The 17,972-nt window shown below is 45.0% G+C and overlaps 1 protein-coding gene across 1 annotated transcript in view; it reads left to right on the top strand.

The window, feature by feature from the left end:
- Window positions 1–17,214, top strand: part of CATSPERG (cation channel sperm associated auxiliary subunit gamma) — a 38,560-nt gene extending 21,346 nt beyond the window's left edge. The window contains exons 16-28 of the mRNA XM_036346097.1: window positions 340–553; window positions 865–927; window positions 1,040–1,238; window positions 1,355–1,473; window positions 1,610–1,690; window positions 1,782–1,838; window positions 13,709–13,865; window positions 14,062–14,125; window positions 14,233–14,328; window positions 14,737–14,823; window positions 16,419–16,511; window positions 16,600–16,699; window positions 16,789–17,214. Of these exons, the coding sequence (XP_036201990.1) occupies window positions 340–553; window positions 865–927; window positions 1,040–1,238; window positions 1,355–1,473; window positions 1,610–1,690; window positions 1,782–1,838; window positions 13,709–13,865; window positions 14,062–14,125; window positions 14,233–14,328; window positions 14,737–14,823; window positions 16,419–16,511; window positions 16,600–16,699; window positions 16,789–17,052 (1,594 nt within the window). The 3' untranslated portion in view covers window positions 17,053–17,214. The remainder of the gene's footprint in view (window positions 1–339; window positions 554–864; window positions 928–1,039; window positions 1,239–1,354; window positions 1,474–1,609; window positions 1,691–1,781; window positions 1,839–13,708; window positions 13,866–14,061; window positions 14,126–14,232; window positions 14,329–14,736; window positions 14,824–16,418; window positions 16,512–16,599; window positions 16,700–16,788) is intronic.
- The last annotated feature ends 758 nt before the right edge of the window (window positions 17,215–17,972 follow it).

Genomic DNA, 17,972 nt, shown 5'->3' with positions numbered 1-17,972 from the left:
CAAGGTGAGCCAGTGGCCATAGGGAGGACTTCATCTTGAGGGCCCTGGAAAGCTATGCTGGGATTAAGGGGAGGGGCTGCCTGGTCATAATAATCCTCTGGTCACCTGCATGAGGAGCCCCGGGATGGGCGGGGTGGAGAAAGGGGGAGGTGGAAGGACTCTTAGGAAGGGGAGGAGAGTCTAGGAGGAGATCCAAGACTCTGGTCTGAGGCTGAGGAAGAGCAGGACTGGATTGGATTTGGGGAGTCAGCAGCGCAGGGGTGGGAAACAGGCCGGTGGAGGCTCTTGGGGCGCAGGGCGCAGAAAAGTAAGCGGCCACCCCCCACTACCACCGCCCAGGAGTCACCTGAAACTTTCCTTCACCAACTTCTGCCCCTTCGCGCTGATGCGCCTGCGGGACCTGCCGGACCAGAAGATCTACACGCGCCAGGAGCTCTACCGGGCGCAGCCGCCGCGCGTCCTAGAGCCCTCGGGCTTCCACACCGAGAACTCACTCGCTGTCTATCAGGGCCTCGTCTACTACCTGCTCTGGCTGCACTCCAAGTACCACAAGGTGGGCGCCTGGGGCAGGGGCTGTCCCCGCCGGGGCTTTGAGAGGAACTGCGGAAGCCCAGAAGGCCAGGTCTGTGGAGCTGGAAGAACGGCCGCGGAGGGTGGAACAGAGCGGAGTAGCCTGGTATCTGAGGCTAAGCGGGGACTGGGAGATGGCGTTCCGGCTCTGGCCGTGGGGCTGGATGCAGGGCGGGCCAGGTTATATTTTGCTTTGGGTTAGGAGCTGGGACTGAGGCTGGGCAGGGGTCTGGGAATGTCGTCTGCCTGTGGACGCTCCGCTCCGCCCCCTCACGGTGCTGGCGGTCTCTGCAGCCTTATGCCGACCCCGTGCACGACTCCACCTGGCGTTGGTGGAAGAGCAAGAAACAGGACCAGGTGCGTGGAGAGGGTTGCGAGTTGGAGGAGGGGCGACCCCACCTCCCACTCCGCCCCGCCCTGTCCGGCTCCTCACTCAGGGTGCTGCCTCTCCGTGCCTCCCATGCTCCAGGACTACTACTACTACCTGGTGAGCAACGGGAAGAGTGCGGGTAACGTGCACATTGACATGGCCAACTACAAAAAGATCTACGACGTCAAGACTGAGTACCAGCTGCCGGAGCGCATCTTCCTGGATAAGGGCACCAGCTACAGCTTCTCCATCTTCCTGACCTTCCGGGGCCACTCGTTCAAGTCTGAGCTGGAGCCAGGTCTGTGGGCAGGGCCTGAGTGGAGTCGGAGTGGCGGGGGCGGGGTGGCTGGGACCTGGGCATCATCCTGGGACGGGTCTGGTTCTAGGCCTTAAACCCTTCTATGCCCCGAGCAGGCAACATCTTCCAGCTGCTGAGCCAGGTGGACCTGGGCGTGGTGCTGGCCGACCCCAGCTGCATTGAGGCGGTGGTGAAGCAGGAGGTCCTTATTAACCGCAACTCAGTGCTTTTCAGGGTGAGGACAGGCAGTGCGGAGGTGTAGGGACAGATTTACCCAGGCAGTGGACTTGTGGGAAGTTCGTGGTTCCTTAAACCGTTCCTAGATCTTTGCGCATGCCTGTCGATCCCTTCGTTTTCGCCCCCCACCCCAGGTTATGCTCCGTGATAAAAGTGTTTGCTTTGACCAGGGCATTAGTGGCCATCACTTCATGAAGACGGCCATGCTGGTCAAGGTACGGTCCAAGCCTGGAGAGGAGGGAAACAGGATGAGGGGGAAAGGCTGGTCCCCAGGGACCCACCCTCATCACCTGATCCCACCCACAGGTGGCGGGGTCAGCTGGGCACTGCGTCCAGAACACGATCCAGGGGCTCCGCATGCAAGTATTGAACCTTGGGGTATTGGGCCCTGTGCTGGGTGGGAAAGGGTTGGGCAGAGTGGAAGCAGGGCTGATTCTGTGTGCTCCCCTGGGAGTCCCACCCACCCACTCACCCACTCCTTTCATTCATTTCTGTTTTCAGAAAAAACTGCCTTTATAGTTATGTAGATTGCATCCAAGTTTGCATATTCCTTCTAATACTTTTCTGCAAGGGGAGGTAAAGAACCTGTGACGTGGGCTTCCTTTTCAAATGGGCACAAAGGCACCATGTGGGCCAGCTTGGCCCTTTTCCCACCTGTTGCTCTTCATGTGCCCACTTACATGTGCTTTGATCACTCCTTTGGGTCCTTGGTTCTTCACTTACTTACACATGCAATATCCCCTTTGCACCAAGGCAGAAACTGAGCCTCAAAGAGATGCAGACATCTGCTCAGAGTAACTCAGGGAGCTAACAAGTGGTAGAGGAGGGACCTGACCCAGAGGCATTGTTGTCACCCACTCCCTACACACTAACCAGCAGGCAGACCCTGGTGCTTCTTCCTCCTGGCTTGGTATGACTGAGGGCAATAAAAACAGGTTGTAACAATCCCAACACTTGGATTACATGAGATAATTTGGGTCAAGTGCAGGATAGAGCAACTCACCTCAGTCTCCATAAGTGTTTCTTGCTATGCTTAGTGATATGCATTATTTATCATAACCTGAAAAGGTCAAAGTTAACATCCTCATTTTGACCTGGCAGATTCCTTCTGGGAATCTAATCTATAACACACAGCAAAGGGTAGAAAACAACCTAAATGTCCATGAATAGGGGAGTGGTTAAATAAATTATAGTACATCCAAGCAATGAAAACCTATGCAGCTATAAAAAAAGAAAGAAAGATCTTCATATACTGGTGTGGAATGGCCTCCAAAGTGTATTTTATTCTTAAGAGGAAAAAGCAGGGTACACAACAGTATATACAAAACATTAGCGTGAAATAGGTTCATTGAGAACATATACTCATGTTTGCTTTTATTTGCATGAAGAAACTTCAGGGAAATGGGCAAAAAAATACTCAAGGTGGTTCTCTGCTCTGGTGATAGAGAAGAGGCAGGATAGTTGGAGGATGGAAATGGAAACTTTCACTGTGTGTGTGTATCTACATATATTCATACGTGACCATGTTACCCATCTAAAAATGAAGTTTTGCCCTACCTGGTTATGCTCAGTGGATAGAGCATCAGCCTGCAGACTGAAGGGTCCCAGGTTCGATTCCGGTCAAGGGCATGTACCTTGGTTGTGGGCACATCCCCAGTAGGGGGTGTGCAGGAGGCAGCTGATTGATGTTTCTCTCTCATCAATGTTTCTAACTCTCTATCCTTCTCCCTTCCTCTCTATAAAAAATAAAATATATTAAAAATGAAGTTTTAAAATAAGCCAATGATTTGCCCTGGCCAGTGTGGCTAAGTTGGTTGGAGTGTCGTCCTATACACTAAAAGGTTCAGAGCACATACCCAGGTTGTGGATTTGATCCCGGTCAAGGTGCGTGTGGGAGGCAACCGATCAATGTTTCTCTCGCTCTCTCTCTAAAAATCAATTTTTTAAAAAAAGCAAATGACTTTTAAAAAGATAGGGAAACAGAGGTGCTAAAGGTAGTCTGAACTTCTTTTTCTTTGTATTCTCAGGCTGTGGCCTTTCCGGTTTCTAGCCCCCATCTCCCCCCCAATCCCCCCCCCACACACACACATTACCAGATCAAGAGGCAAGTGTATTTAGAAGGCCTGGAGCCTCTCTCTGGCTCCCCATCCTGGAAAAAAATGGAAACTGGAACTAATTGATGAACAGTGGGTTTTCAATTTGTAAATGAAGGATGAAGGAAGGAAGAAATGAATTTACACATAATAGGTGCTCAATCAAATTTGGTTAGATGAATAAAGGCTAGCAGTGTCTCTTAGCAGGCCAGATCCAAACATGGGCCTCCTTGGGGGATGGAACTGGAACTGGGATCAGGGGAATAGACCAGGAATAGACTTCACTCTCTGTATCCAAAGCTTACTAATTCATTCAACCAATATTTATGGCGTGCCTACTACATTCCAGCATTGTTTTAGGGGCTAGAGTTATAGCAGTGAACAAACAATTTCTGCCCTTGTGAAGCTGATGTTCCAATGGGGGAAGTGTATTCATTCCTAGGTCTGCCATAACAAATTACCACAAACTGGGAAGTTTATTCTCTCCCAGTTATGGAGAACAGAAGTCTAAAATCAGGGTTGGTCCTTCTGGAGGTTCTGAGGGAGAATCTGTCCCAGGCCTCTCTTCTGGGTTCTGGTGATTATTAACAATACTTGAAATTCCTTGGCTTATAGATGCATCACTGAAATCTCTGCCTTCATTTTCACAAGGCCTTTTCCCTGTAAGTCAGTGTCCAAATTTCCCTCATGTTATAAGGACACCAGTCATTAGATTAGGGCCCAGCCTAGTCCAGTATGATTTCTTCTTAACTATTTTTTTTATTGATTTCATAGAGGGAGAGGGAGAGAGAGATAGAAATATCAATTATGAGAGAGAATCATTGATTAGCTGTCTCCTGAACACCCCCTGGCCCCCAATTGGGGATCACAACTGTAACCTGGGCATGTGCCCTAGACTGGAATCGAACCTGGGACCCTTCAGTCCATAGGCTGACACTCTATCCAACTAGGGCTGACTTCATCTTAACTTGATTACATCCATAAAGACCCTATTTCAAATTAGGTCACACATTAGCAGTTACCAGGGACTTAGGACTTCAACATATCTTTGGGATGCACAATTCATCCACAACAGAATCTGACAATAAGATAAATAAAAGATATTGTGGAAATTTTAAAAATGGCGGTGGAGTAAGTGGATGCTGTATAGACATGCTCCCAGAAACAAACTGGAATTACAACTAAAATACAGAAAAACTTCCTGAATAATCAATGGAAGACTTGCTGGAGAGAAACCTGATAACTGAAGATGGAAAGTGGTGACTGCATAGAGACTGGTAGGAAGGGCAGAGGCAAGAAAGGGCTGGCTGGGCTCCCACAGACAGCAGCTGACGTTCTGGAGAGATATCTCAGCTGTGGAGCATTGCCACTGAGAACCCTGGGGTCTAATCCCCAAGCTGGGCCCCCAGCAGAGAGCACCAGAACTGAGAGAGGTGCCCACATAAAATCTGGCTGTGAAAAGCAGAAGGGTTGCTGTCTGCCTGGGAGAGATGTCTGGAAATGCAGGCACCCTCTTAAAGGGCCAATGCACAAAATTCCCTGTGCAGCCATTCATCTTGTGTTCCAGCAAGGGAGAGCAGAAGCCAGGATAGGGAACTCTGAGATTAGAGTTTGGAAAGCAGACATCCTGGTTTGCTGTGCTGAGTCATTCCCTCACACTGCGGAGGTCATCTTTCTCATGCAGACAATTGCTACACAGTCAGCTTTGCCTGGGAGGAAGACAGCTGACCCACCCTATTGGAAAACACCTTGCCTCACTGTGTGGAGTTTCTGATACCATTAAGAGACTGAGAATAACAGCCTCCAGGCAGAAGCAATTGCCCCACACTGTTGAAAAAAACTCTTGCTACAGCTGAAGACAATGGCCTGAGAGCAATTCAAGACAGAATCCCATCAGTCTGTAGGCAGAAGCAATCTCTGGAGAATTTAAGTCTCTGCCTGATCTAATTAATCAGAAACAGCGTTTGACACTGTCCTGCACCAGAGATTGAGAGTTGTAGCATATCTACCTAATACATAGTCACAAACCCAAACAGGCAGCCAATATTAGGAGACAATGAAACAACCCACAAATGAAAGAACTAGAGAATTCTCCAGAAGAAGATATAAATAAAATGGAGATAAGAAATTTATCTGATATAGAGTTCAGAAAAATAATGATAAAGATGCTCAACAGCATGAGAAAGATATAGTAACTATAGAAACATAAAGCATGACATAGCACAAATAACACATTGGAAGAAATACACAGCAGATTAGGGAGAGCTGAAGATTGAATCAGCAAATTAGAAGACAGGTTTGAAAAAAATCAGAGAACCATAAAACAATAAAAAACAGGAGGACAGCTTAAGGGAGCTCTGGGATAACATGAAATGTAACAATATTAGAATAGCAGATGTGCCAGAAGAGGCAGAAAGGGAAAAAGGGGTAGAAAATGTGTTTGACAAAATAATGGCAGAAAACTTCCTAACATAGTAAAAGAAAAAGTCACACAAGTCCAGGAGGCACAGAGTCCCAAGCAAGAAGAACCCAAATAGGCCCACGCCCAGACACATCATAATTAAAATGCCAAAAAAGAAACAAAAAGAATCTTAAAGGAAGCAAGAGAAAAGCAAACTGTTACCTACAAAGGAGCTCCCATAAGGCTGACCCTGATTTCTCATCAGAAACTATATAGGCCAGAAGGGAATGGCATGAAGTACTCAAGGTAATGGAAAGCAAGGATCTGAGACCAAGATTACTATATCCAGCAAGGCTATCATTCAAAATACCTGGTGAAATAAAGAGCTTCCCAGACAAAAAAAGGCTAACAGAGTTTATCACCACCAAAACAGCACTGCAAGAAATGCTAAAGGGACTGCTGTAATGAGAAGAGATAGGTACAAAGTTAAAATGGTAATAAATAAGTACCTATCAATAATAACCCTAAATGTAAAGGAATTAAATGCTCCAATTAAAAGGTATAGAATAGCTGAGTGAATACAAAAACATGACCCAACTATATGCTGTCTACATGAGACCCAACTCAGAGCAAAAGAGACATACAGGATGAGAGTGAGAGGATGAAAAAAAGTTTTCCAAGGAAATGGAAAAGAAAAAAAAAAAGCTGGAGTAGCAATACTCATAACCAACAAAATAGACTTCAAAATAAAGGCCATCACAAGAGACAACAAAGGTCACTATATAATACTAAAGTGATCAATCCAACAAGAGGATATAACCCTGGTAAACATAGAAGCACCCAATATAGAAGCACCTAAATATATTTTAAAAATCTTCTAGAGGACTTCAAGGGAGAGATAGATAACAATACAGTCATAGTAGGAGAATTTAACACCCTGCTGACTTCACTGGATAGATCTTCCAGACAAAAACTTAACAAGAAAACAGAGACTCTAAAGGACACACTGGATCGGATGCATTTAATTGACATTTATACAACATTTCACCTCAAAGCTGTAGAATATACATTCTTCTTAAGTGCACATGGATCATTCATAAAGATAGACCACATGTTAGGACACAAAACAAGTCTCTACAAGTTCAAGAAGATTGAAATCATATTAAGCATCTTCTCAGATCACAGTGGAATGAAATTAGAAATCAACTACAGTAAAAACACCCAAAACCATTCAAACACCTGGAGGCTAAACAGCATGTTACTAAACAATGAATGGGTTACCAACAAGATCAAGAAATAAATCAAAAACTTCCTGGAAACATATGAAAATGAACACACAACAAACCCAAATATCTGGAACACAGCAAAAGTAGTCCTGAGAGGGAAGGTCATAGCACTATAAGCATACCTCAAAAAACAAGAAAAATCAATAATAAGCTCTTTAACTCTACAACTTAAAGAACTAGAAAGAGAAAAACAAGAAAAACCCAGAGTAAGTAGAAGGGAGGAAATAATAAAGATTAGAGCGGAAGTAAATAATATAGAGACAAATATATATATATATATATAAATCAACAAGCCCTAGCCAGTTTGGCTCAGTTGATAGAGTGTCAGGCTGTGGACGGAAGGGTCCCAGGTTTGATTCTGGCCAAGGGCATATGCCTGGGTTGCAGGCTTGATCCCCAGTAGGGGGCATGTGGGAGGCAGCCAATCAATGATTCTCTCTCATCATTGATGTCTCTGTCTGTCTCTCCCTCTTCCTTCCTCTCTGAAATCAATAAAGAAATATATATATATATTAAATATAAGAAATATATATATATATATATATTAAAAAAAATGAAACCAAGAGCTGGTTCTTTGAAAGGATAAACAAGATTGTTGAACAATTAGCCAGATTCATCAAGAAACTAAGAGAGAGGACCCAAATAAATAAAATCAGAAGCGAAAGTGGAGAAGTAACCACTGACACTACGGAAATACAAAGGATTGTAAGAAAATACAATGAACAACTATATGCCAACAAGCTGGACAATGTGGATGAAATGGATGAATTCCTAGAAGAATACAATCTCCCAAAACTGAATTAAGAGGAATCAGAAAACCTGATAGGCCAATAACAACTGATGAAATAAAAGCAGTAATCAAAAAACTCCCAACAAACAAAAGCCCGGGTTGAGACGGCTTCACAGGAGAGTTTTATACCAAACATTCAAAGAAGAACTAACATCTATGCTCCTAAACTATTCCAAAAAATCCAAGAGAAAGGAACATTTCCAAGCTCTTTTTATGAGGCCAGCACTGTCCTAATTCCAAAACCAGATAAAGTCACTACAAAGAAAGAGAATTATAGGCCAATATCCCTGATGATTATGGATGCTAAAATCCTCAACAAAATATTAGCAAATGCATCCAGCAATATATTTAAAAGATCATACACCATGACCAGGTGATATTTATCCCGGGGATGCAAGACTGGTACAATATATTTGAAAATCAATAAATGTGATACATCACATAAACTAATTGAAAGACAAAAATCACATGATCATATCAATAGGTGCAGAAAAAAACTTTCAACAAAATCCAACACCCATTTTTAAAAATAATTTTTTATGGATTTTAGAGAGGAAGGGAATGGGAGAGAGAGAGATAGACACATCAGTGATGAGAGAGAATCATTGATTGGCTGCCTCCTGCACACCTCACACTGGGGATCAAGCCCACAACCCAGGCATTTACCCTGACCAGGAATCAAACCGTGATCTCCTAGTTCATAGGTCAGCACTCAACCACTAAGCCATTCCAACTGGGGCTAATACCCATTTTTGTTTGTTTGTTGTTATTGTTTTAAGATATACATATTGATTTCAGAGAGAAAGGGAGAGGGGAGAGAGAGATAGAAACATCAATGATGAGAGAGAATCATTGGTCAGCTGCCTCCTGCACACACCCCACTAGGGAACGAGCCAGCAACCTGGGCAAGTGCCCTTGACCAGATTCGAACCTGGCACCCTTCAGTATGCTAGCTAGGGCTCTATTCACTAAGCCAAACCAGCTAGAGCCAACACCCATTTTTGATAAAAACTCTCAGCAAAGTTGGAATAGAGGGAGCATATTTCAACATGATAAAGGCCATATATAACAAACCTACAGCTAACATCATACTCAATGGGTAAAAACTAAAACCAGTTCCCTTAAGAACAGGAACAAAACAAGGATGTCCGCTTTCACCACTCTTATTTAACGTAGTACTGGAAGTCCTAGCCACAGTGATCAGACCAGAAGATGACATAAAAGGCATCCAAATTGGAAAGGATGAAGTAAAACTCTCATTCACAGATGACATGATATTGTACATGGAAAACCCTAAATATTCCACCAAAAAACTACTGGGCTTAATAAATGAATTTGGCAATGTAGCAGAATATAAAATCAGCACCCCAAAATCTATGGTTTTCTTATACACCAATAGTGATTTCTCAGAAAGAGGAACTAAACAAACAATCTCGTTTACCATTGCAACAAAAAATTTAAGAAAGAAAAAAAAAATTTTTAAGATACTTAGGAATAAACTTAACCAAGGAGGCAAAAGACCTGTACTTGGAAAACTACAGGAAGTTGAAAAAAGAGAAGATATAAACAAGTTGAAGAGTATACCATGTTCATGGATTGGTTGAATCAACATCATTAAAATGTCCATACTACCCAAAGCAATCTACAGATTCAAAGCAATCCCTATTAAAATACTAACAGCATATTTCACAGATCTAGAACAAATACTCCAAAAGATTATATGGAGTCAAAAAAAGACCCTGAATAGCCGCAGCAATCTTGAGAAAGAAGAACAAAGTTGGAGGAATCACAATACCAGATTTCAAGGTATGCTACAAAGCCACCGTAAACAAAACAGCCTGGGACTGGCACAAGAACAGGCATATAAATCAATCGAACAGAACAGAGAACCCAGAAATTGACCCAAGACATTATGCTCAATTAATATTTGACAAAGGACGCAAGAACATACAATGGAGTCAAGAGAGTCTCTTTAATAAGTGGTGCTGGGAATGTTGGACAGATACATGCAAAAAAAAATGAAACTAGACCACTAACTTACACCATATTCAAGAATAAACTCAAAATGGATAAAAGACTTAAATTTAAGTTGAGAAACCATAAAAATCCTACAAGAAACCATAGGCAGCAAAATCTCAGACATCTCTTGTAGCGATAAGTTTACAGATACATCTCTTTTTTAAAAAAAAATAGATTTTATTGATTTTTTACAGAGAGGAAGTGAGAGGGATAGAGAGTTAGAAACATTGATGAGAGAGAAACATCGATCAGCTGCCTCCTGCACGCCCCCTCCTGGGGATGTGTCTGGAACCAAGGTACATACCCTTGACCAGAATCGAACCTGGGACCTTTCAGTCCGTAGGCCGAAGCTCTATCCACTGAGCCAAACCTGTCAGGGCTACAGATACATCTCTTAAGGCAGTGGTTCTCAACCTTCCTAATGCCACGACCCTTTAATACAGTTCCTCATGTTGTGATGACCCCCAACCATAAAATTATTTTCGTTGCTACTTCATAACTGTAATTTTGCTACTGTTATGAATCATAATGTAAATATCTGATGTGCAGGATGTATTTTCATTGTTACAGATTGAACATAATTAAAGCATAGTGATGAATCACAAAAACAATATGTAATTATATATGTGTTTTCCGATAGTCTTAGGTGACCCCTGTGAAAGGGTCATTCGACCCCCAAAGGGGTCGTGACCCACAGGTTGAGAACCGCTGTCTTAAGACAAAGGACACGAAGGAGAAAATAAACAAATGGGACTACATCAAAATAAAAAGCTTCTGCACAGCAAAAAAAAATCAACAAAATGAAAGGGAGCTTACTCTATGGGAGAACATATTTGGCAATGATACATCTGATAAAAAGCTAATGTCCAAAATATATAAGGAACTCATACAACTTAACAAAAGGTAGACAAACGATCCTATTTAAAAAATGGACAAAGGACCTAAATAGACACTTCTCCAGAGACATTTGAAAAAATGTTCAGTCACTGGTCATCAGAAAGATGCAAATCAAAATGACAATGAGGTACCATCTCACACCTGTCAGGATGGCTATCATTAACAAATGAACAAATGACAAGTGCTGGTGAGGATGTGGAGAAAAGGGAATCCTAATACACTGCTGGTGGAATGCAGACTGTTACAGCCATTATGGAAAACAGTATGGAGTTTCCTCAAAAAAATTTAATATGGAACTGCCCCCTTTGATTCCACTTCTAGGAATATATCCTAAGAAACCCAAAACACCAACCAGAAAGAATGTATACACCTCTATGTTCATAGCAGCACAATTTACAATAACTAAGATGTAGAAACAGTCCATGTGCCCATCAGTAGATGAGTGGATAAAAAAGCTGTGGTACATTTATACCATGGAATATTATGCAGCAGTAAAAAAGGAGAATCTCTTACCCTTTGAGACAGGATGGAGGGATCTGGAGCGTATCATACTAAGTGAAATAAGTCAGTCAGAGAAAGACAAATATCACATGATCTCACTCATGTGGAATCTGAGTAACAAAATAAACTGATGAATAGAATGGACCCAGAGACATGGAAACATGGAACAGAGTGTGGAATCTCAGAGGGAAAGCAGTGAGGGTGGGTGGGAGGTAATCAATCCAAGACCTTGTATGCATATATGCATGGCCTATGGACACAGACATGAAGGCCTGGGGCGGGGGGCAGGGATGGGCTGGAGGGGGACAGATGTAATACTTTCAACAATAAAGAATTATTATTATTTTAAACATATTTTTTATTGATTTCAGAGAGGAAGGGAGATAGAGAGAGAGAAATATCAATGATGAGAGAGTATCATTGATTGGCTGCCTCCTGCGCACCCACTACTGGGGTGGACTGAGGCCACAACCTGGGCATATGCCCTAGACTGGAATCGAACCTGGGACCCTTTAGTCCACAGGCGGACGTTCTATCCCCTGAGCTAAACCAGTTAGGGCAAGAATTATTTAAAAAATATATATATTGTGTGTTAAGAGGTGATGAGTGCTAGGAGGGAAAAGGCAGGCAAGGTGCATGGGGTAGGTCAGCATTTGCTATAGGATGGCTCAGGAAAGACCTGGCCGAGGAGGAAACATTTGAGCAAAATCTTGAAGGAGGGGAGGAAGTGAGTCATGTGTTTATGTGCCAGAAAGGCATGCCAGTGAGAGGGAATGGTTGGTAAAAAGGCCTGGAAGTGGGAGTATGTTTAATGTGTTAGACTAAAGGAACATGTAGGGCAAGTGTGATTGGATCAGGGTGAGCAAAGAGGAAAGTGGTGAGAAATGAGGTCAAAGTGGTGATGGAGCAGATTATGTGAGGTCTAATGGGGAGGGCTCTAAGCAGAGGAGTGGCTCTAGTGTTCACAGGGTCCCTCTGACTGTATGTGGAAGACATATGGGCAGTGTTGGGGGGTGAGATCCAGGGAGGGAACAAAGTTAGGCAAGTGTGGGGCAAAGGAGCTGAGAGGTGGGGGGAGAGAATGGCTCTATTTTGAAGTCAAGGGACACAGGCTATCTGAATGGATTGGATATGGGGGTGAGAGGAAGAAAGGTTTCCAGGATAAGGCCAAGGCTTTAGCCTGCACATGGAGGGATGAGGTACCATTAGTTGAGATGGGCTGTGGATATATTAAATTGAAGATGCCCATTAGACTTCTAGTGAGTTAGTGGCAGAGAGGTATAGTCTTTGGCCCAGGTCCAGCATGAGAAGTGCTTAAACTATGACTGCTAACTCCTCTCCACAGTCACTGTCAAGCCCAGACCACAGTTTCCAGATGTCCATGTCCCTTTGACAATTGGGTGAAACCCTTGGGACATACCCCTGAAATGGGCCAGGGGTCATTCATTCTGAAGGCAATGTCACAGGGGTTTCCTAACCCCTGTCCCCACCTGGCTGCACTTTCCTCATATATCCCATGCTCTGCCAGGTCAATTGTTTGAGAATTCAAGCCCAACTTCAACCCTATAAACTAGGTGCACCTGACTAGGTGTTAGCTGCTCCATAGGTGTAGGCTTTATTGTTTTATATGTGTTTTTCTGGAGGCCGCTAGAAGCCACATGGCCCAGTTTGGGTTTCAGCTCTACCACTTAACAGCTATGTGGCTTTGGATAGTTAACAAGTTGCTTGACCTTTCTGTGCCTCACTTTTGCCATCTCTAAAATGTACTATAGCTCAGCCAGCATGGCTCAGTGGTTGAACATTGACCTATGAACCAAAAGGTCACAATTCAATTCCCAGTCAAGGCACATGGTCAGGTTGGGGGCTCGATTCCCAGTGTGGGGCATGCAGGAGGCAGCTGATCAATGATGCTCTCCCATCATTGATGTTTCTCTCTCTCTTCCTCTCCCTTCCTCTCTGAAATCAATCAAAATATATTAAAAAATAAATAAACTGTATTATATCCTCAACTTTGCAAGGCTGTTTGGAGAATCAAATTTGAATATGTAAAGTGCTTAGAACACAGTGCTTTGCACACAGTAACAGCTATATAAGTATTTGCAGTTATTAGAGTATTGGTTTAAGGAAAATAGTAATCAGATTGCCCCCTGGTGAGGGTGAGCCTGGCAGGTAGTGATGGGGTGTGTGGGAGGAGGGGTGTCCTCCCCTTCCCACTTCCCAAGTGAGGCTTTTCTCCTCCTACTCAGGGTAACTTGATGGTGCCAGTGCTTATAGGCTGTCCACCGGGAAAGCGCCTGGCCTTTGACATCACCTACACCCTGCAGTACAACAACCTACAGAACAGACACTATTTTGACTGCGTTCACGTAGACCCCGAGATGCCCTGCTTCCTCTTCCGTGACAGTGCGTGTCCAGTCTCCTCCTCTGCATTGTTCACTGTCCTCTGCCCCCACCACTTTGCCCTCCCTGCCCCCTTACCTTCCACCCACTCTCTGCTCTTCCCCTTGGTCCTCTCTCTCTTTTCTCTCTTCACCATCCTCCACTTCTCGAGCCAAGCTAATTTCTCCTCCTCCTGGCTTCAACCTCCTCCCACCCACAGTTTTCCACCCATTCTTCTTGATCCAAGATTTGGTGACGGGAGAGTCTGGCAGTTTTGAGGGCAGGTAAAGGCATATCCAAACCAGGGCTGATGGGAGAGGGGAGGGGTCATAGATATGATGCAGGACTCAGGAAACTGAGGCCAGTTGGTGTGCACCTCTGCTCCTGGCAGCTATGTACTGAAGGTGGTGGGCGGAGGTCCCACCCTGGACACCATCAAGGAATACAGCGAGGAGGAGATTTACCGCTTCAACAGCCCCCTGGACAAGTAATTCCTGTGGGATCCAGCCCCATAATTTTGCCTTCCTTTCCCTGCAGAACCTTCAGGCTTCCCAGCCACAGACCTTACCCTTGCTCTTGCTGCAAGCCTCACCCACCTTGGTATCTCAGGCCCCTGTCCACAGCAAGGCTCCTAAGGTCCCACAAACTCTTGCCCCTTCCACAATGTGAGGCCCTGTGCCCTGCCTACCAAAGGTTCCAACCTCTACCCCAACCCCACCCCCACCCCCACCCACTGAAGGCTCCAACCCCGCCCCCGCCCCCGACCACTGCTCACATTGCTGGCCTCCCTTTGCAAGGGCAGCCCAGGGCGCCCCCCCCCCCCCCCACACACACACTCCCCCTGCTCCACCGAGGTTCCATGGTCCTCTACTGAGGTTATGGCGGTCCTCCACAGCACCTACAGCCTCATCTGGACCACCAAGAACTCAACAGCCACCGAGGACTTGGCTTTCAGCATCATGTCCCACAACATGGGCATTGAGTGAGTGCACATCCTGGCTGCTGGCCCCTTATCCCCCACATGCCCATAATCTGTCAGCCAATCCATCCCTTCTGCTTCTGGGAGACCAAGCCACACTGACCACCTTTGTGTTCCTCAAATGGGGCTGATCTTTACATAAGCTGGACCCTCTGTCTGCAGTGCTAGTCCCTCTTACTTCTTCTTCAGGCCTTAGTTCAGATGCCTCTTCACCAGGAGGATTTTTCTGACAGTTCTAGATGGGACAGTTGGTTTCCATCCTTCTGTGCTACCCCATTCCCGCCTTGACCCTCTGCCTTTGTTCCCCATCCCAGCCCTGTCTCCTATGAGGTCTGTCTCCTATATAGGTCCAGATTCAGAATAAACTCAACATAATATTTGTGGAATGAGACAATGAACAAGTTTAATTAATTCATGGTAGGCATTATTGACATTTGAGTAGAGGTCTTAATGATGAATTAAACAATGGAGGAGTAAGTTAGTGTATAGGGACTCAATTACTTTTGTTGTTGTTGTGCTGTTAATCCTCACTCAAGGATATTTTTTCCATTGATTTTTAGAGAGTGGAAGGGAGGGAGAGAGGCAGAGAGAGAAAAACATTGATATGAAAGAGACACATCAGTTGGTTGCCTCCCACAAATGCCCAGACCAGGGCCAGAGATGGAGCTTGCAACCAAAGGAGCCTGCAACCGAAGGAGCATACATGCCCTTGACAGGAATGGAACCCAAGACCCTTTGATCCGTGGGCTGACGCTCTAACCACTGAGCAAACCCAGCTAGGGCTCAATTACTATTTTTTATTCAATGAAAGGAAGAAAATGATGCCATGAGCAAATGAGAGAAGTGAGAGAATGAACAAAATAACCAACTTGCACCTAAGTCAGCATTCAACCTATGATTGTTTGATAAATGAATAAAGGGAAGAGTAAATGAAGAAAGATGTGACTTTGTACCTAATAGTTGCTGCAAGCCTCACCCACCTTGGTATCTCAGGCCCGTGTCCACAGCAAGGCTCCTAAGGTTCCACAAACTGTAGGGTCAAGCTCTATTTGTAGGATGAAGGAATGAAGGTAGTAAGGAATAAGTGAGGAGTTGGTACATAAAAGGTGTACAATCCATAATCTAGATCAGGGGTAGGGAACCTTTTTTCTGGCAAGGGCCATTTGGATATTTATAACATAATTCTCAGGCCATACAAAATTATCAACTTAAAAACTAGCCTGCTACATTTGGTCAAAATTTAATTAATTCACCCCTAATGCCTTGGCAGGGCCAGATCAAATTATTCCATGGGCCTTATACAGCCCTTGGGCTGGACATTCCCCACTCCTGATCTAGATGAATGCATAGTAACAGAGGAATTGACAGATGGACATGGAAAGGCAGGAGGAAATGAATGAGTAAACAAATGGCCTATCACTTCCCAGGCGTTTAGCCAGCCTTATTGGGTAAATGAATGAAGGAATGAATCAGGTATGAAGTTATAAGATTGTACCTAATCAGTGCTAACTTAAAGTTTTTGGGGTAGAGGGAGAAATCAAGGGTGGGCACGTGCTATGCATGATTTGCAGCACAAATTCCTGAACATGGGCCCCCAGGTGGCTGTGTCTGGAGAACTCTCCATGCCATGACACCGTTCCCCATAGCATCTTCGCCCCCGAATTCTTCTTCAAGGTGCTGGTGAGCAATAGGTAAGCCAGGCATGTGGCCCAGGTGGGATCAGGGGCTTCCTGTGGGGTGCCTGACTCCTCCCCAATCCTTACCCCCTTCTCCCACCAGAGGTGTGGACAAGAGCACATACTGTGACTACCAGCTCACCTTCCTGCTACATCTACACGGGCTTCCACTCAGTGCCAAGCGAGCCCTCTTCATCCTCATGGTGAGTGACTGGCTGCTCAGGAGCTGCCCTGCAAGGTGGACAGGGACCCACCAGGCTGCCCATTCACACCTGTTGTGTGGTACGTGCAGGTTTCAACCAGTGTGTTTCTTGGCCTGGTGATCCTCTACATCATCACCTGCCTCTTGCTGCCCCTTATGTTGAAGATGTGCAGTACCCTCCGCTGGAAGATCAACAACATCATCACATCAGATTCCTTCTACACCTACAGCTCCTCTTCTATAGCCTTCAGCAGGTCATCTGAGACCAAATCTAGTGCTGGCTCCAAAGTTGGCTCCAAGGTGGCAGTGAACAAGGCTGAACCTGAGGAAGTTGTGAAGAAGCCACTGACCTAGGCCGCTTACCTGCCCCATCCACTCTCATTCCTTCCTTCCTGGGCCATCTTTGAAATGCAACTGTCACCCATCCCAAACCTGTCTCTCTGTTTTGCTTAAATTTTCATTTCTCTTTCAGACCACACAGCCGCATAGGTCATTAAAATACCAAAGTCCTTCTGTGCCAGCTGGTAAATAGCAGCTTCTCTATGTGCCTGCCAACTAAGCCCCGCCCCAGGGCGCCCATGACCTCTCTACCGTCCAGCAGGGTCCTCCATGACCCAGGCCCATTGCTATGGCCTGAAGTCTGTTCTGATTGTTCAGTACCCAGGTTTCGCACCAGTCATTAAATATTTCAGATATCAACACCTATCTGGTATTTAGCTTAAGGAGGGGACTCTGGAGAGGTTAGGATTTTTTTTTTTATAAGTAGCAAAAATTTCACTCAAATAGTCCAAATGGAAATGATAATATATGGATTTTTGTCAAGATAAGTTCCAGGTATGGCTTGATCCAGAAGTCTTCAATATCCATAGGATTCTCACTCCATTTCGCTGTAGCTTTCCCTCCTCTTCCCTCCTCTGAGTGTGGTCTCTGGCCTCAGGCCAGCCTCCCTCACAATCTGAGGGTACACATCCATGTGTCTTATTGTCCAGAGGAAGGAAGGCCTGGGGTCTAACATGGCCAGGCTGTCAGTCCTGTCAGTCACTCCATTGGATGGGTTGGGTCATAAGCTCACCACTTTATGTCTCACACTGCCAGAGGGATTTGACTTTGAGTGGCTTAGACCAATCAGAGGACACTCCTATATCTGAGGGCAGTTAGTCTTGCCCTAATCTCATGCTTTCTATGAGTATGTGTAATGGCAGTTCTTCTTATCAAGAGGGGAAAGAAGCTGAAAGGCAAAAAGCAAATGCACCTTTGTACTCCACTCCCTGTCT

This window comes from Myotis myotis, unplaced genomic scaffold (assembly GCF_014108235.1).
Source record: "Myotis myotis isolate mMyoMyo1 unplaced genomic scaffold, mMyoMyo1.p scaffold_m19_p_19, whole genome shotgun sequence".
NCBI lineage: Eukaryota > Metazoa > Chordata > Mammalia > Chiroptera > Vespertilionidae > Myotis > Myotis myotis.
The sequence above is the reverse complement of the archived record's forward strand: the minus strand, read 5'-3'. Positions and strand labels throughout refer to the sequence as shown.